The 15,620-nt window shown below is 46.1% G+C and overlaps 1 protein-coding gene across 2 annotated transcripts in view; it reads right to left on the bottom strand.

Moving 5' to 3' along the window:
- Window positions 1-15,620, bottom strand: part of Dennd1a (DENN/MADD domain containing 1A) — a 484,908-nt gene that overhangs the window by 43,555 nt on the left and 425,733 nt on the right. For both annotated transcript variants that reach the window (XM_013513192.1, XM_005382503.2), the window contains one exon: window positions 10,139-10,270. In XM_013513192.1, the coding sequence (XP_013368646.1) occupies window positions 10,139-10,270 (132 nt within the window). The remainder of the gene's footprint in view (window positions 1-10,138; window positions 10,271-15,620) is intronic.

Below are 15,620 nucleotides of genomic sequence, written 5' to 3'. Positions count from 1 at the left end.
GGTGCTAGAAACCACGGGAAAGCACGCCTCGACCCCACGGCTCCTGTGGAGTGCAGGCAGAGGCAGGCCGGAGCCTGAGAAGAGCGCTAGCTAAGGGAGGGAGGACAAAACATAGCTCTGGGTACAAAGCCCAGCTCAGGCCTCCTTCTGTGGCTGGACTCTATTTCCATCAGCCATGCTGTGGCCAGCCAGTGCAATGTCCATTCCTCTTCATGTATTTTGGTTAGACGTTTCTGGAGAACTCACTTTGGGGAGAGGAATAATTTACTTTTTTTCTGGACCGGGTCTTGCTATGCAGTTCAGGCTGGCCTTGAACTCACTATGCAGTCCAGGCTGGTCTCAAACTAGCAGTGATCCTCCCGCCTCAGCCTCCTGAGTGCTAGGATTACAGGTGTGCACCACCATGCCTGAAAGGAGTAATTTAAAGGTAAGAATTCTTCATTGTGATCAGCTACAAAAAGCTAGTGGTGACTGTCTGGTCCAGGGACAGGGAAATCTGGGACTTAGCAGGAAGTCATCTGCCATCCCATCCTAGAACAATCCAGAAGAGCTGCCAAAGTTAGCCCCCTGGGTTTGGAATCTTCCCCATGTACCTGGGACAAAGCCTGATGAAGTGGCTCCCACCCCCTATAGGGAAATAAGCACTCTGCCTAGCCCTTGAAGCAGACAAAGAGTAAGGGTGTGATCGTTCCTTGTGCTGATGTTGCTGTGCTGTCCAGCAAGTCCCCAGTGAGGAGGTGACAGGCACTTCTCAGGATGCTGGAAGGGAAATGGCCCTGAGGACCAAACTGGTTGGAGTTGACGACAAATGGAAAGGGCAAACGTGGCACTTGGGGATGCCCCACAGCCTGATGACAAGGCTTTTCAGAACAACCAGATGGATTAAGGTGAACCACCAGCTATCAAACTTTGGGCTCCCAGCAGTCAGGGACTGGGGTTACTGTCATCCCTGTTTTCACAGAGGCGGCTCAGAGGAGCCATCAGTGATTACCAGATGCACAAATGACCTAGATTCTTGGTTTCACCACCTCTCCACCACTGGCCCCTGGACTGCAGCTGACCCTGCTGCTCTCCAAGAAGCCGTCACAGAGAGCTGTGGACAGCTGCCTCCATCCCTTCAACCCGGGACACCTGGCTCTTACCTCCCTGGTCTCCTGTGCACTGACTTGCTGTTTCTCTTCTGTCCCATCCCTATCTGGTGCCCCAGCTGACATCTGACCTGGACTCAGCCCTGCATACTCTTGATCTGAAGATCCCACAGCTTGAGGTATTGATCTTTCCCTGCCATCAGGCAAGAGGACAAGAGGCTCAGACAATGTTTCCTGTTTTGCCTCAGTGCAGCGATTTATTTTCTCTCTTATGATAACAGCTGCCTGATTTCTTCTCCAAGAATTACACTTGTCTGTTAGGTATGTGCTTCAGATGCACTTTTGTCCATAGCACACAGACAGCCTTTGGCCACCGTGACCAGTTTAGTAAGAAAAGCCCATGCCTATGTAGCAGGTACCTTAAGGTGACTCCTGCTGGTCTTACACCTGGAAGGGTGTGGCTTACAGCCGCTGCACTCAACTCAACTCAGAAGGGGAGGCTTCCATAGAGTGATACCAGCCAACAAATACAGCAGAAACAATGAGCCTGATTGGCACAGTTTGATTGCTGGATCATACTACACTGGAAGCCAGTGTGTGATAACAATGTCTCTTGTGGGTTTTACACCTCTTGCAATCCCAAGTATCTGAACTGATGTAGATTCCTAGGACAGGCCCTGTTCTGGTTTTGCTGAACTGTCACCTGACACTGCCAATACTAACTCTACACAAGCCTAGTTTCATACCATATTCTGCTCCTTTACACACAACCAGGAAAGCAGCCAGCAAACCCATGTGCCAGATGGTGGGTTTGGTAGAGTCTCCACCAGGTGCAGGTACTAGCTTTACTCGTTTTCGCTCCAACCAAGGCCCCACAACATTAAGGAGGGCATGAGGTCTAGAAGGAAATCAGGAGCCACGCCTTTCTTGTAGCCCAGCCTCCTGGGACCCTAGGCCATCTGCCAGGCTGCTACGGGCCCAGAGGAAACTGATGTCCTCAGTAGAGCCAGAAGGACTCAATCACTAGAGTCACCTGAACGTCACTACTGCTTCTGAGCTCCACATCCCAGGGAAGTCCCCACCCTCTCTGTACTTGTTTTCTCTTGTGCAAAGGGATAAAACCCAAGACCTTCACAGGGTAGCTGAGCAGATCACATGGGCCAGCCTGTTGAATGGCTGGTGGTGGTGGCACCTCAAGTGAGATGATGACCTGTTTCTCCGGGTGTCAGTGCAGTGCCTGGCAGGGCGTGAGCAACTTGACTCCGCCTCAGACACTCTCAGACCATTGGATTGCTAGCACACAGGAGGGGCCAAGACTGACGCTCATGTGCTCAGATCCAGAAGGACAGTGGGTCTAGGGAGGAGACTGACCGTGGCCCCAGCCTTTCTGCAGCTGACCTTCACTGTGCCTAGTGGGTACGGTATAGCTTACAAAGCAAGCTATTTTGAAGCTGGATTTTCATTGGTTGCTGCTATTTCTCAGCCCTTTGGGAGCTCTCCTGGCACTGCCAAGCTTTCTGTCCTCGCCAGTTCCTAGCAGTGAGAGGGACACTCCTTAGGAAGGCAGCACTGACTGCTTTGTCAGAAATCTCCTGAATTTCCAGCTGGGTCCTTATGAATTTCCAGAATCTCATTTCTCTTTTTGATTGGAAAACTCCCCCTCCTGAAATTAAATGTGTCCGCCTAGAAGAGCAAACCTCAGTCTTATGCAGCTTTCATCAGACAGCTGTCGCTGGGCTGACCCGGGCTGTGGAAAGTCGAGTGCACACACGAAGACAGGCCTAGCTGGCTACTGTTGACCGAGACACAAAGACTGGTTGAAAAGAGCAGAAGAAGGGGCAGTGGGAAGAGGGAAATGTGATTCAGAAACAGTAGGGCTTGGGGCTGGGGATTTAGCTCAGCGGCAAAGCGCTTGCCTGGCAAGTGCAAGGTTGTGAGTTCGGTTCCCGGCACCGAGAAAAAAAAAACCAAAAAAATAAGAAACAGTAGGGCTGGCAGGAGCAGCTTACATAGAGCTTGGTCTCAGGGCTCTGAGAACATGGCGGAGGAGTCCGACCAAGAAAATATTTAGACTGTAGACCTCAACACTCACCAGCTTGTTCACACCTGAGGCTGGTGTCCCAAACTGCCATCCACCCCACCCCCTCGAGTCCAAGTCAGACTTGCGCAGCATCAACTGCTATCTCTAGCACCAGCTCCTGGCCACACCACCAGTACCTCTTCTTCTACATAAGGATACTTGGCCTCTTTTGGGCTAGACTTTGATTTCCTATTAAGATCTGTAGAGACACAGGTCAGTTCCAAGCCTGTACAGGCAGGACGGCAGCCCAAGGGTGAATATGTTCTGAGATCCAAGAGGACGGCCATGCCTTGGGAGGATAGGGCTTGAGGGGTCTGACAACCAGCTTTATTCCTGTCCACTGGGGAAAAAGACTACTATTTACCTTGGGCTTACATGCCAGCCTGCATAATGTTCACAAGTTATTTATAGGCCGTATCTCATTTAGTCCTGACAGCAACCTGTGACATGGGTATTGTCACTCCTGTCTAAAGGTAAGCAAACTGAGTTTCACAGAAGTAAAGGAACTTTTTGAAAGTCACCAGGTAGTTAGTGACAAATGAAATTTGAGCCCAGACCTGCCTAATTCTAAAATCTGTGTTTGCTGAATGTGGGGGGGTGCATGCCAGTAATTCTAGCCCTTGGAAGCCTGAGGCAGGAGGATTTCCATGAGTTCAAGGCCAGCATGGGTTACACTGGGAGTTCAATGCCAGCCTCAACTACATAGTGAGACTCTGTCTCTAAATCAATCAATGAATCAATGAATCAATCAATCTGTGCTTTATCCATGCTACTTCACTGTCTCTAGCAATTGTTCTGCATTTGCCTATCAGCAGTTAAATTTAGGGGAAGAAGGGTGTCTGTATTTGTTTTTTTCCCCCCCTGTCTATGTGAGTGTCTGGGTATATAATTTTTGGTCACACCATTTGAAAGTAAGTTTTTGGCATCATTATATTTCACTGTTAAATACTTCAGCACGTATCTCCTAGGAATAAGATAAGGAATACATGCAAAAACCATGATATGAACAATGTCATCTACCATCCCAGTCCACCTTCAAATTTTCCAACTTTCTCAAGAAGAGTATCGTTAAAGTTAAAAAAAAAAAAAAGAAATCCCATATAATCCAAGTTATATTCACATTTTGTACTTGGTTTGTATCATTAGTCTCTTTTACAGATGAATCTTCATGTCTGATTTACACAGCTGCTTTATTCCACATGATTCAAGGGATGGGGGGCTTCAGTTCTGCCTGACTCGTCTCTTCGTCCTCCCCTGCACAGGTATGCTAGCCCTCATGGTGGAGGGGAGGGAATCCTAGTCCTCTGCCTTATTCTTCTCCCTCCCTTAGGATCTCACAAAAATAGACCAAATAAAGTAAGACAGGATTCAAGCTCCTATAACCCAAAGCTGTTTCTACTAGGAAACTAATCCTTAAATGGAAAGTGATTTTGGAAACAGTTTTTGACCACTAACTGAATATTCATTTTTCCTGTTCAAATGAACAAAATTATAAGCACAGCAACCGAAATGAAACCAAATAACTTGCTGGACACACAGTGAGTGCTTAAACAATAATCAGTCAGTTAAGACCCAATTTAAATATCCACAGCAATTACAAGACCCTGGGCTGTTTACAGCCGGCCAGCTCTGTGGCAGGCCCTACAGAAGACAGATTCTGAGAGACTCTGGTTTTCCTGGAAGAGGCAGGCATCAAGGAGACGATCACAGGCTGTGTGGGCAGCGTGGCATGTGCGAAGATCGGGGGAGCACAAATACAAGCACAAGCAACTCTTCCCCTGGGAGGATTTATAAAAGGGATCTGCTGTGAGACTAGACGGGCAAGGCGGTGAAGGTACTCATGAGCCATGCCCACGCAGAAGATGGAATTTTTAGGGGAGGCCAAGAGAGGGGTGACACAGTTCCTGTGTATACTTCATGTGGCCCCTCAAGGCCATGTGGGGACTGCAGCAGGGCTGCAGCTTAGCGGGCTGTGGCATAGTCCAGTTGAGTGATCACACACCTGGCACCACGGCTGAAGCAGAATCGAGGGAGAAGGGACTTAGCAGCATTGGGAGGAGTAGGGAGAGGCCCTGAGGTGGCGCGGAGCCAGGTTCTGGATGGACAGCGGCACCACTTGGATGGAGGAAGCACAGGAGAGGGAGTGTGTGTGTTCTCCCTGGAGGCCACTGTTTGAGGTGTCTGGAAAACACAGACAACTGCCAGAGACGTTTGGGAGCAATGGCTGAACTGAAAGGAGTATCACTTTCAACCTCAATGGAGCAGAAGGAGTTTATCAGGGCATTCAGAGCCAAGGGTGCAGAGAAGCCATTTGCTGGCTAAGTGCCTTCTGCCCAGCATGTGATGGGTACAAGTGATCAGCTCATGCCTGAAAGGCAAGAACCCTCCAGACAAGCAGCAGTGTGTTCTAAGAGCTGGTCCTAGGGTGGTGTCTGAAACTCTCTGCCCAGTTCTCTGGAAGCCACAATGGTGCTCAACTAGGACTCTGGTTTAACCAGCTTTTTAAACTCTACATTAAACAATGTCATAGGTCTTTGATCAAGTGAGAGAAGAACAGAGGCACCCGCCGATACGTACTTTTTAGAGTCTGACAGATAGGAAAGCAGGTAATTATTCTGTTTTCAGATCAATCAGTTGGGGGAAACACGAACAAGGGGCCCCGAAAGGGGTTCACTGTGCATTTTCAGGCAGTGGGCTTTCCTATCAATGCAGGGCTCTGAGAAAGTTAGCCTGGCTCTGGCCAACAGCCTGAGCAGGCCACACCCACGTCGCTAGACTCCAGAGCCAGCCCAGTTCCCTCAACAGGAGGGAGAGCGGCACATGGTCAAGAGAAGCAGAGGGCTGCGTTGGCTTTGGAGCAGGAATGCGTTATTCCTACCAGAAAACCCTGTCCGAACTGAGTGGTTTCCTCATTTGCACAAGGGCTATGAGGCTTTCCTCTTCCTTACCTCACGGTTAAGACCAACGCAACAAGCACAGATGAAAAAGTACTTAGTGGCTTGGCCAGCCGATTAAATGCAGGGCAGTTTCTATGGAGCTGCTACCTCTGCCGACTCTTCTCAAGAGGGGGGCTCAAGGCAAGATGTCTTGGCTGGGGGAGTTTCCAGGCCCTGATGGGAGGACACTGCTTCCTGATCCCAACTGCAGCCATCCCCGCTGCCAGGAGAGAAAAGCAGGGAGAACCTTTAGGAGGTTTCTGCCTGTCTTCTCATCCCTTCCCTGCGGGTAGGTGGGCCCTTCCTGGGGTCTGGGAAGGAACTTAGCAAGCTCCTCCACCCTGCCAGCGCCCCACTACGCCTACAGTCCCTCTTCACTGGGGGCCTGCAGGCTGCCCTGTCACAGTCCACTTATTCCGGTATGAAGTAACTCGGTCTTTTACATGCTGAGGCAATGTTTTAGCAACCATCTGGCCTCAGGTCTAAAGCAGTATTCTCCTTTTAGTCTTAATTTAAAAAGCTGGCATTTTAATCTCATTTGACTGTCTCTTGGACCTTATTTCTCAATTGATTCTAAACATGAGAAGGGGGAAAATAATTACTTAAATCCTCTTTAAACATTTTCCAAAGTAGAACTAGGCATTCTCAAGCTATCTGACACTTTTGAACTCTTCAAAGAAGCCACAAATGATAAAGATGCAGAGGCCAACTATGAATCCACTTATTTTGCTCATCACAAGCTCTGAATGGTGTAACTTACATCTGCTTTAGCAAACAAATGACCTGCCAGTGCATTCAGCTTGTTGACAAAATATTTTATTTTTCATATAAGGTCCAACTTGAGACTATGTAGTCTTTCGGGCCCTCAGAGTGCACTGGGCTCACCTCTCTCTTCCTGTTCTGGGCTGGGACTATTGATGAACTGGTCTGCCTCCACCATTACACCTTACCAGGCTAGAGACTGAAGACTTACGTTTCATACACATGGTGTGTGGATGAACAGATGCATAACTGAATGGAAGGGTGGTCTCAGCCTCAAAGAAGAAACTCCGCTGAGGCCCTGAGGCAGAGGACAAGAGAGTGCCTTCTCTCCTGACATGGGCCACTCTGCCACAATCCCCCTCCCTGTCACTCAGTGGGATGTCACCGTGGAGCTGCCCTGGCTAGCTGCGTGGGCACCATCTTTGTAAGGTAGAGAGATTAATGCAACCACCTCAATAGTGGGGTTTTCTTAATGAAACCCACAGAAATGCAAACCCAGGGCAAGGCCTTTTCTGAGGTTAGTGTGCAGGATCTGCTAGGGGAATTATTTTGCTGGGACACATCAGCTTCAACAGACATACTGAACGGCTGAAGAACCTCTTGGTAGAGGAGCTGGTGTGGGCTCGAGTCATACAGTCTCTGCTTCCCGTGCTGGTGACACAGTCTTGGGCAGTTCCTTTCAGGTCTCTGAGCTCCATCTCCACAAAATGGGGCTAATGATCCCTTCCTTTCAGACTATGGCTGAGATAAGGAACAATATTATGGAATCCATTTTTTTTTTTTTTCTAAAAAGAGAATGTATAACACTGGGGCTACATGAGTGGTTTCACTTATCTATGGATAAGCAAAACATTTTCTTATGTTTAGGAAAAAGTGGACTAGTACGTTAAACTTACGATATACCAATCACCTAAGATGAAGCTAAAGTTAGTACGGGTATCAGGTTTGAGTCTGTTTAAACACAAACATCAAGTAATGAAAACTGTACAGATGGCAGGAGAGTGTGGCAAAAATGTTTGAATTGGAACTCAAAGGCCTGTCCTTTAGGAAGAGCACCAGAGGCCCTGAAACTCTCCCCTGCCAGTAGTAGTAGCTCTCCACGCTGTGGCCAATGGACCATCAAACCAGGCTCTAGGGAAGCACTGAAGGATAGCCAACCACCAGGCAAAGCTGGAAAGAGTTAAAAGAAAGGGGTCTGTGGTTTCCTGGCCCATCCCCCAGTAGCTAATCTGTCACCTAATGAAGAAGGGGCCGGGACAAGTGAGCTAGCTGGCAGTTCACTTACAGCAAACTGATTAAGAGTGTTCAACCAACAGCAGACTGTAGACCTTTCCAGAGAAAATAAATAGAGTGTAGACTGTATGCAAATGTGTTTGTCACTTTGACAGCACGTCTCAATTAAGGCATCTCGTGGCTGTGGGTAGGCTCTGTGGCTGCAGCTGGAAGGGAGAGCCCGCTGCATGGCTGATACTAGGGGCTTGACCTTAATCCACATGCATGCATTAAAAAAAAATCCTGCCTTCCTGTACACTTGCATAATGCTGGCAGCCACGTGAGGGAAGTGACAAACGGGGAAAAAAAGCCACTTTCATCCTCTCCAGTTTGCAGACCTGTGAAGGCACAGACAGCTCTTATTTCAACAGAGTTTGGGGTGGCTTTTTTAATTGTTTATCCCCCACCCGTGTGCACGCACATACTCTTATTCTGCATTTAGCTAGGAATGACATTAAAGCGTCTCTCCTTCTTGCTGAAATGGAAAGAAGGTCTTTCTCCATTTCAAATAGGGCCTCCTTTTTTTGTGTTTCAAAAATGGAATGTTTAACACCATGAAATCCCTCTCCCCCGCCCCCTCTTTCTCTGTAATGGGCTCCAAACTCCAGCAAGGGGCTCCTTTCATGGCAGGTTAGTGTGTGTGCAGGAATGAGGACAAAGGAAAGCAAGAAGCTGGCTGTGGAATGCCATGCTGGTGACAACCAGGGGCTGCGCTTTCAGCAAACACAGCCGGGAAACCAGGGTGCAGAATTCTCCAACAGGGCCCTGGTTGGGAGCAGTCAGCTCTTTGGGGGTGCCAACACCACTCAGATTTGAGGATAATCATTAACCGAATGAGTACTGCCCCATTCGTGCTGCTTCTTTTGCACTCACGACATTTCAATTTTTATAACATCCGTTTAAGGCACAAAAGCAGAAAAGGGGGTAAATCACTCTAAGTTAAAAGAGGTAGGAATGTATAATCTAAAAAGACTGATGAGAGAAGAATGATTCCTCTGTTTCAACCAATTCATGTCTTCCAGTAATAATCACAGCAATAATTTCATGAGTTCCCTTCATTGCTGAATTGCTCCATGTCTGGTGCATCCTATGCACTTGATAAACACCTGTCAAAACCATGAATGTTTCCAAAGTACAATTCTAGGTCCTTTATGTGGTAAAATAACAATCATACTGAAAGGAAAAAATCATATAAAGACTAGTTTAATCATGCCTCAGCTAATAAATGGCTAATGAATCAGGTGATTTAAGAATAAATAACCTGCAGTCTAGTTATGGCCATATCTTGCTAACAGAGCCATTTCTCATAAAAAAATATGACTTTTGTTAACCAAAGGAATCAAGTCAAGAGAAGTAGGGAAAGATACATATTTTTCAACCAAAAATATAACTATGTATAGGAAATGGATACAAAATTTTAGTTTCTATATACAGTACAATGTGTAAACTAAGCGGGGCGAGGGGTAAAATTTCAAATGCTTACATTATCGAAAATAGTTGGGTAAAGAATTTAATCTCTGGAATTGTAGCAAGGATGTTTACTCTGAGAAGCATGACTCCCAATATTGATTTTCAGGAAGTACATTAATAAAGAACTCCTAATTGATTTTTTTTTAAGGCTTTGCTTGTTGCCTTCTATTTGAAGGTGCAAAGAAGGGCCTGGGATGCTAAAGTGTTCTAATGAGATGCTTAGCTAACAGGCACCTTAAACACAGTGCTTGGGAGTAGGGGAGGCGGCAGCTGCATTTAATGACTTTATTCAATCGCAGAGCTAGCTGATGACCAGGCCATGCTGTCTGCCCCAGATTTTTGAATATTCACCTTCCAAACCTGTTTGTACCAGATAAACATCTCAAGTGAAAAACTCTGCAGAGCTGCTTTGCCAAGGACAGCTGGAATGAGAAACTGTCTGTGGCATGTGCTACAGTTTCTGCTACAAACAAAATAAAACCCTCAGACCAAAAACCGAAATAGACCCATAAAAGGGCCAGGGTATATACCTGCCCAAAGTGGACTGTGATTGGTCTCCGATCCTCTCGGAGCTTGGGGTCCTTGGCCTCCACCAGGGGTGATGGCGCAGTCTTTGGCAGCGGCTCCTCTGCAGTGGCGGCACAGCCGTTCTCTGCGAAGTCCTGCAGGGAGGGATAGGGTCTGGGGTTGGTGTCCGGCCCTGACCCCTGTGCTTCCTCACACCCCACAGCTAGGATCCCCACACGGAACTCTCTTGGGGGGATTCTGAGCCTATCCTCTCGGAGAGATGGAGAAAATGGAAAGCTAATTTGGCCCTTTGACTTTTAAGGACTAGAGGGACCAAAACCACCTACATTAAATTATAAAGAAAATAATAATTCACAATAGTGAAAAACATCATGTTTTATCCTGCTATCTCACACAGTTATTTTCATTTTTACATATTCCCTTTATTTACATGCAGACATTTAAAAATTACTTGCAATCACAGCTCATTCTTAATTTTATATTCTATTTTCCCTAATACATTATAAGCATCACCATGGTGCCACATAGCCATTACAATAATTTTAATGAATACATAATATTTCATGCAGCAGATACATAATCATTTAATAAGCTGTTCTGCTGCTATTAGGTATTTGTTTCTAATTTTTAGAAAACTTTCTATCAGTGATAAATATTATAGTTTCCCTTTCTTTTTTAAAGTATTTTTTCTATGGGAATCTCTAGGAATGAAATTATTAGGCCAAAAAATATAAACATTTGAAAGACTTTTTATTCATTCTACCAAATTGCTTTCCAATTTACACCAACTACCAACAATTGATGCATTATCAGCTTCGCAGTACTTGTTAGCCTTATCATTTTAAAAATGTATTGCTAATTTAATAGGTGAAAAAATCAGACCTCATTGTTGTTTTAATTTGCATTGCTTTGAGTATTTGTGAGTGCAGAAGTTTGTTTGCTGGTGATGTTACTCTTTGTGAACGCGATGTGCTCCTGCGCCCCACCTCTCCTCTCAGTCTTTCAAGAGGAGAATAAAGAGTCTGAATTCTGAGTGAGGACCCCCTGGCTTAGGGGACAGTTAGGGAACCAAAGAAATATTTTTAAATCTAGAAATTTATATTCCATTTGTACTTCTGATGAATGAAGTCCAAGTCTAAGAAAAAGAATAACTGCAGTGTGCAACAGGCAGGTCACAGGTCCTCTGACTAACGCTGGCGTAACACACGTGGGACATGTGGAACACAGACATGGCCCACGTGTGCACAAGCATTGCACATTTCACTCAGGTCAAGTCAAGAAAGTTGCTTAGATCTTCACAGTAAGGCAGAGAATAAAGTACAGAGAAATAACATTTAAATAATCTTTTCTTTTTAACCAAGTAAAAACAACTCACAGCCTGAATTAAATAGTAAAGGTATTTTCTAACTCTTTTCTTTGTAAAAACAAACATACACTTTGGTCAACAGAACACAGTCCCTTAATAGTCATTAAATTCTGCACATTGGAGACTTTTGATAATCGGTGGCTCTTAACTTCTTGGCTAAACAATCTGAATGGTAGGCCATGCGGGAAAGCGGTTGGTCATTTAATAATCATGTATTAAGAAAGAAACATACATAACATTTCTGAGCTTGTTTCTTCATCTGTAAAATGGGATGTGGTAGCTACGATGATTAAAGGAGATAAGTAATACAACGTACACGTGTAGAACATTATTAGCTACTCAGGAAACTATGGCAATTGTACATGACTCCCAATCCCTATATATTTACTTGAGCTCATAAATTCAGCTGCCTACTTCTGGGCTTAGTTTTCTAATTGGCTGCCTGTGGAGGCCAGCCCCGAGGTACCTCTGTTGCTTGGTAAAGAACATAGAGACCTGATGATCTCTTGGCTTTACAGGGAGGGCTTGGATGAAGTGGCCCACAAGGGACTGGCAGTCTCAGCCAGGCTAAGGCTCCATGAGGAAAGAGGAAGCTGACCACCAACTAAACATGCCCCATTTGGAAAGGGCCTGTCCTAGGGTGCTCAGGTCAAGTGGAACAAAGCGGGTGGGGCCTCCTTCTGGGCCAGAAAGCAACAAAGGACAAAGGAGACATTTTGGATCCAGGGAGGGGGACTGAGATTATAAATGTAAGAGGCGGAAAAGGCCACACAGTAACAAATTCATGACTGGTCCAGCATATGCTTGACGTTTGTTTGCAACCAGAATGGTGGAATGAATTCTGCGACCAGAATTGTGGAAAGAATCAAGTTTGTGAATGGAGATACCGCTGTATTGTGCTTCCATGTACGTATGCATGCCTGAGAAAATGGAGCTGCAAAGTAATATGGTAAAAGAAGATGTAAGTTGAAAAACTGTAATATGATAGCTAACTTCCTTCCTTCCTTCCTTCTTTCCTTCCTTCCTTCCTTCCTTCCTTCCTTCCTTCCTTCCTTCCTTCCTTCCTTCCTTCCCTCCCTCCTCCCTCCTTCTCTTTCTTTGTCTTCTTGAGACCAAAAAGCGTTTGGGATTTCACTAGGAAGTTCAGGCTGGCCTTGAACTCACATTGTAGCCCAAGCTGGCCTCGAACTTGCAACGATCCTCCTGCCTCAGCCTCTCAAGTGCTTGGATTACAGGCATGCACCACCAGCTCTGGCCTTATGATAGCTATTTTATTTTATTTTATTTTATTTTATTTTTGTTTTTTGAAGCAAGGTCTCCCTGTGCAGTTCAGGCTGGCTTTAACTCACTATGTGGCCCAGGCTGGCCTCAAACTCACAGTGATCCTCCTGCCTCAGCCTCCCAAGAGCTGAGATTATAGGTGTGCGCCACCACACCCAGCTATGATAGCTGTTTTAAAAAAAGAAAATGCATGCGGTAGTTTTGGGGAAAGTGTCATAGTTTAAGCTTATAAATAAAAAATGTTGTCTTCTAGTTTTGTTTTTACCGTTAACTAGCTGTCTGATCTTTTGAATTTAAACAATCGCTGCAACTCTTCATTTTTACAATGGGAAATGATCACCTGCTGGGAAAATTTCAAAGCTACTGGGAGAATGAGTTAAATGAGGTAAGACATGAGGAAGCTTTGAAAAACGCCCCAGTACTGTGCAAACTGAACGTCAGATCCTTACCCAGTGCCAAGGACAGAGGACAGCTACCCTGTGTAGGGGCAGGTACTTTTCCCTGGCGAGCACTTTTCCAGACCCTCAGCCTTCATTTTCACACTGCGTTCCCACAATGATCACAAGGTGAACAGGACTATCCCTCTTTTACAGGTGAGGAAATAGGGCTCGGAGAAGGTAACTCACCCAAGACCACAAAGCTACCATGTGGAGGAACCCAGAGCTACTGATTCCTCCACCCATAAAAACAGCACAAGTGCAGGTGTCCTGGACAGAGGGGTGCTCAGTGCAGTCAGAAGTCACTCCCCTTTCCCGCAGTCCCTCCCACTACACCCGTGAGCCACTGGTTTGTCCTGTGCTAGTGATCTGTGTGTCCCTGTAGACTGTGAGTCCTTTGGGGTCTGGGTTCTCTTGAATCGAGCACATGCTCTCCAACAAATCTTTGTAAAATTGAACTGATGATTTGGAAGGCAAATGTAACCAATGTACACATGTGTCTCACTGTCAAAAAGCAACGTTGCGATTCATTTAGAAGATCTAAAGCCAGGGATATAGCTCAGTGGCACAAGCGCCTGCCTGGCAAGCGTAAGGTCCTGAGTTTGATTACCGGTACCAAAAAAAAAAAAAAAAAAAAGAAAAAAAAAAAGAAGATCTAGAGGCACACAAGATTCCTTATAAAGTCATGCGGCCCACTCCACTCACTGTTTTCACTTCTTTATTCTATTTCCCACTTGGGGAAGGGCTATTGCTACCTCCTAGGATGCCCCAGGGAGCAGAGTAGGAGCCCAGGTCAAGGAAGAAACAGAACAGTCCATGTCCCCTACTGTATCTGCTAGCAGAGATCCTGCACATAGCAATTGTGGATACCCATAACTGCAGAAATTACCACCTAGAACTAACTGAGCTGTCAGTGGAGGGCCTGGGCAGCAGGTTCTTGTATCTTGCTGGTAGGAATATAAATACGTAATTTATGTGAAAAACCTAGATGTACATGCCCTTTGGCCCACTGATTCTAGTTCTGGAAATTTATCCTACTGAAAAACTAAGAATTGTTGCAAAGTTTTACCTATGAAGATATTTGCCTAGAAAAAAAATTGGAACTTAGGTGTCTAGAACGGGATTAAATAATGTATATATGCCCAGCAGACACAATTTTATGTAGTCATTTAAAATACTGACATGTGGAAGAACCGTTTAGTGGCCTGGGATATATTCAGGATATACTAAGGGAGAATGAAGGTTATAAAACATGACTATTTTCTTTTTGCTTCTCTGATTTGTCGAAATTTTTCCCAATAAACATGTATTTTGTTTGCAAACAGGAGAAAACTGACCTTCTAAATGTCATTTTTAAAAAAGCAAAAACAGGAGGCTGATGGGAAGGATATTCTGTCCTGGAGGGTCACACGGAAGGAAGACACCAGACAGAGCTCGGGATCAGAGGCCACTGCGGGTGGCAGATCTCTTCACAGGAGCCCTGAGGCTCAGAACGCTGGAGCTCTACCAGACCCCATCCCTCCATAGAGAGCAAAGGCGGCAGACAATAATTCTATTCCTGTCACTTTCCCTGAGCATTTCCTGGAATCACAAATCCTGACTGAGCTAACCTCCACCTCCCTGTGGAGAAGATGGGCACAGCATGCAGTGCGTCCTTGGGCAGGAGAGTCTGTGAGCCCTCAGGGAGGGAGAAAGCCAGGGTCTCAGGTGCTGGAGGACAAAGAGGGCTGTGAGTGGCCTTGGAGGCACCAAGGCAGAGATGAGAGAGGTGGCATCCTGGTCAAGAGGAGCAGCACGGCCTGTGTACACAATGACGGGCACCCTCCCTGCTGGGTGAGGCGGTGGAAGGTTTGCAGTGTCGCGAAAGTCTTAACTAAAGCAGTGGCTTGGTCAGCCCTGTGTCCCAGAGACATTCCTCTGGTGGCCACATGGGGAACCTAAAGGGAGGTGGCCCCATGCCAGCCACTACTCAGGGGATGTGTGCATGGGGGCGCATGGGCAGACAAGCTGCTCCAAATGTGTGATATGAGAAAACGGACAGGGTCACGGATATAACTCAGTGGCACAAGTGCCTGCCTGGCAAGTGCAAGGTCCTGAGTTCAATTCCTAGTACCAAAAAACCCACAAGCAAACAAACGAACAAAAAGAAAATGGATAGCTGGATGCGGTGGTGCATGCCCGTAATCCCAGCACTTGGGAGGTTGAGGCAGGAGGTTGCCGAGAGTTCAGGGCCAGCCTGGGCTGCATAGAGAGCCCGAATCAAAAAAAAAAAAAAAAGAAAAAGAAAATGGAGAGAAGTTCTCACTTATGGAGTGGCTACTAAGAGCTATTTATATACATTACCTCTTCTAATCCAGTAAAAATCTATTTCCTCTGGCTAGGTTCAGAGAAGTCTAGTAA

Source organism: Chinchilla lanigera, unplaced genomic scaffold, assembly GCF_000276665.1.
Source record: "Chinchilla lanigera isolate Chin_1 unplaced genomic scaffold, ChiLan1.0 scaffold00018, whole genome shotgun sequence".
In the NCBI taxonomy this organism is placed as follows: Eukaryota; Metazoa; Chordata; class Mammalia; order Rodentia; family Chinchillidae; genus Chinchilla; species Chinchilla lanigera.
This window is presented reverse-complemented; position numbering and strand designations above follow the sequence as displayed.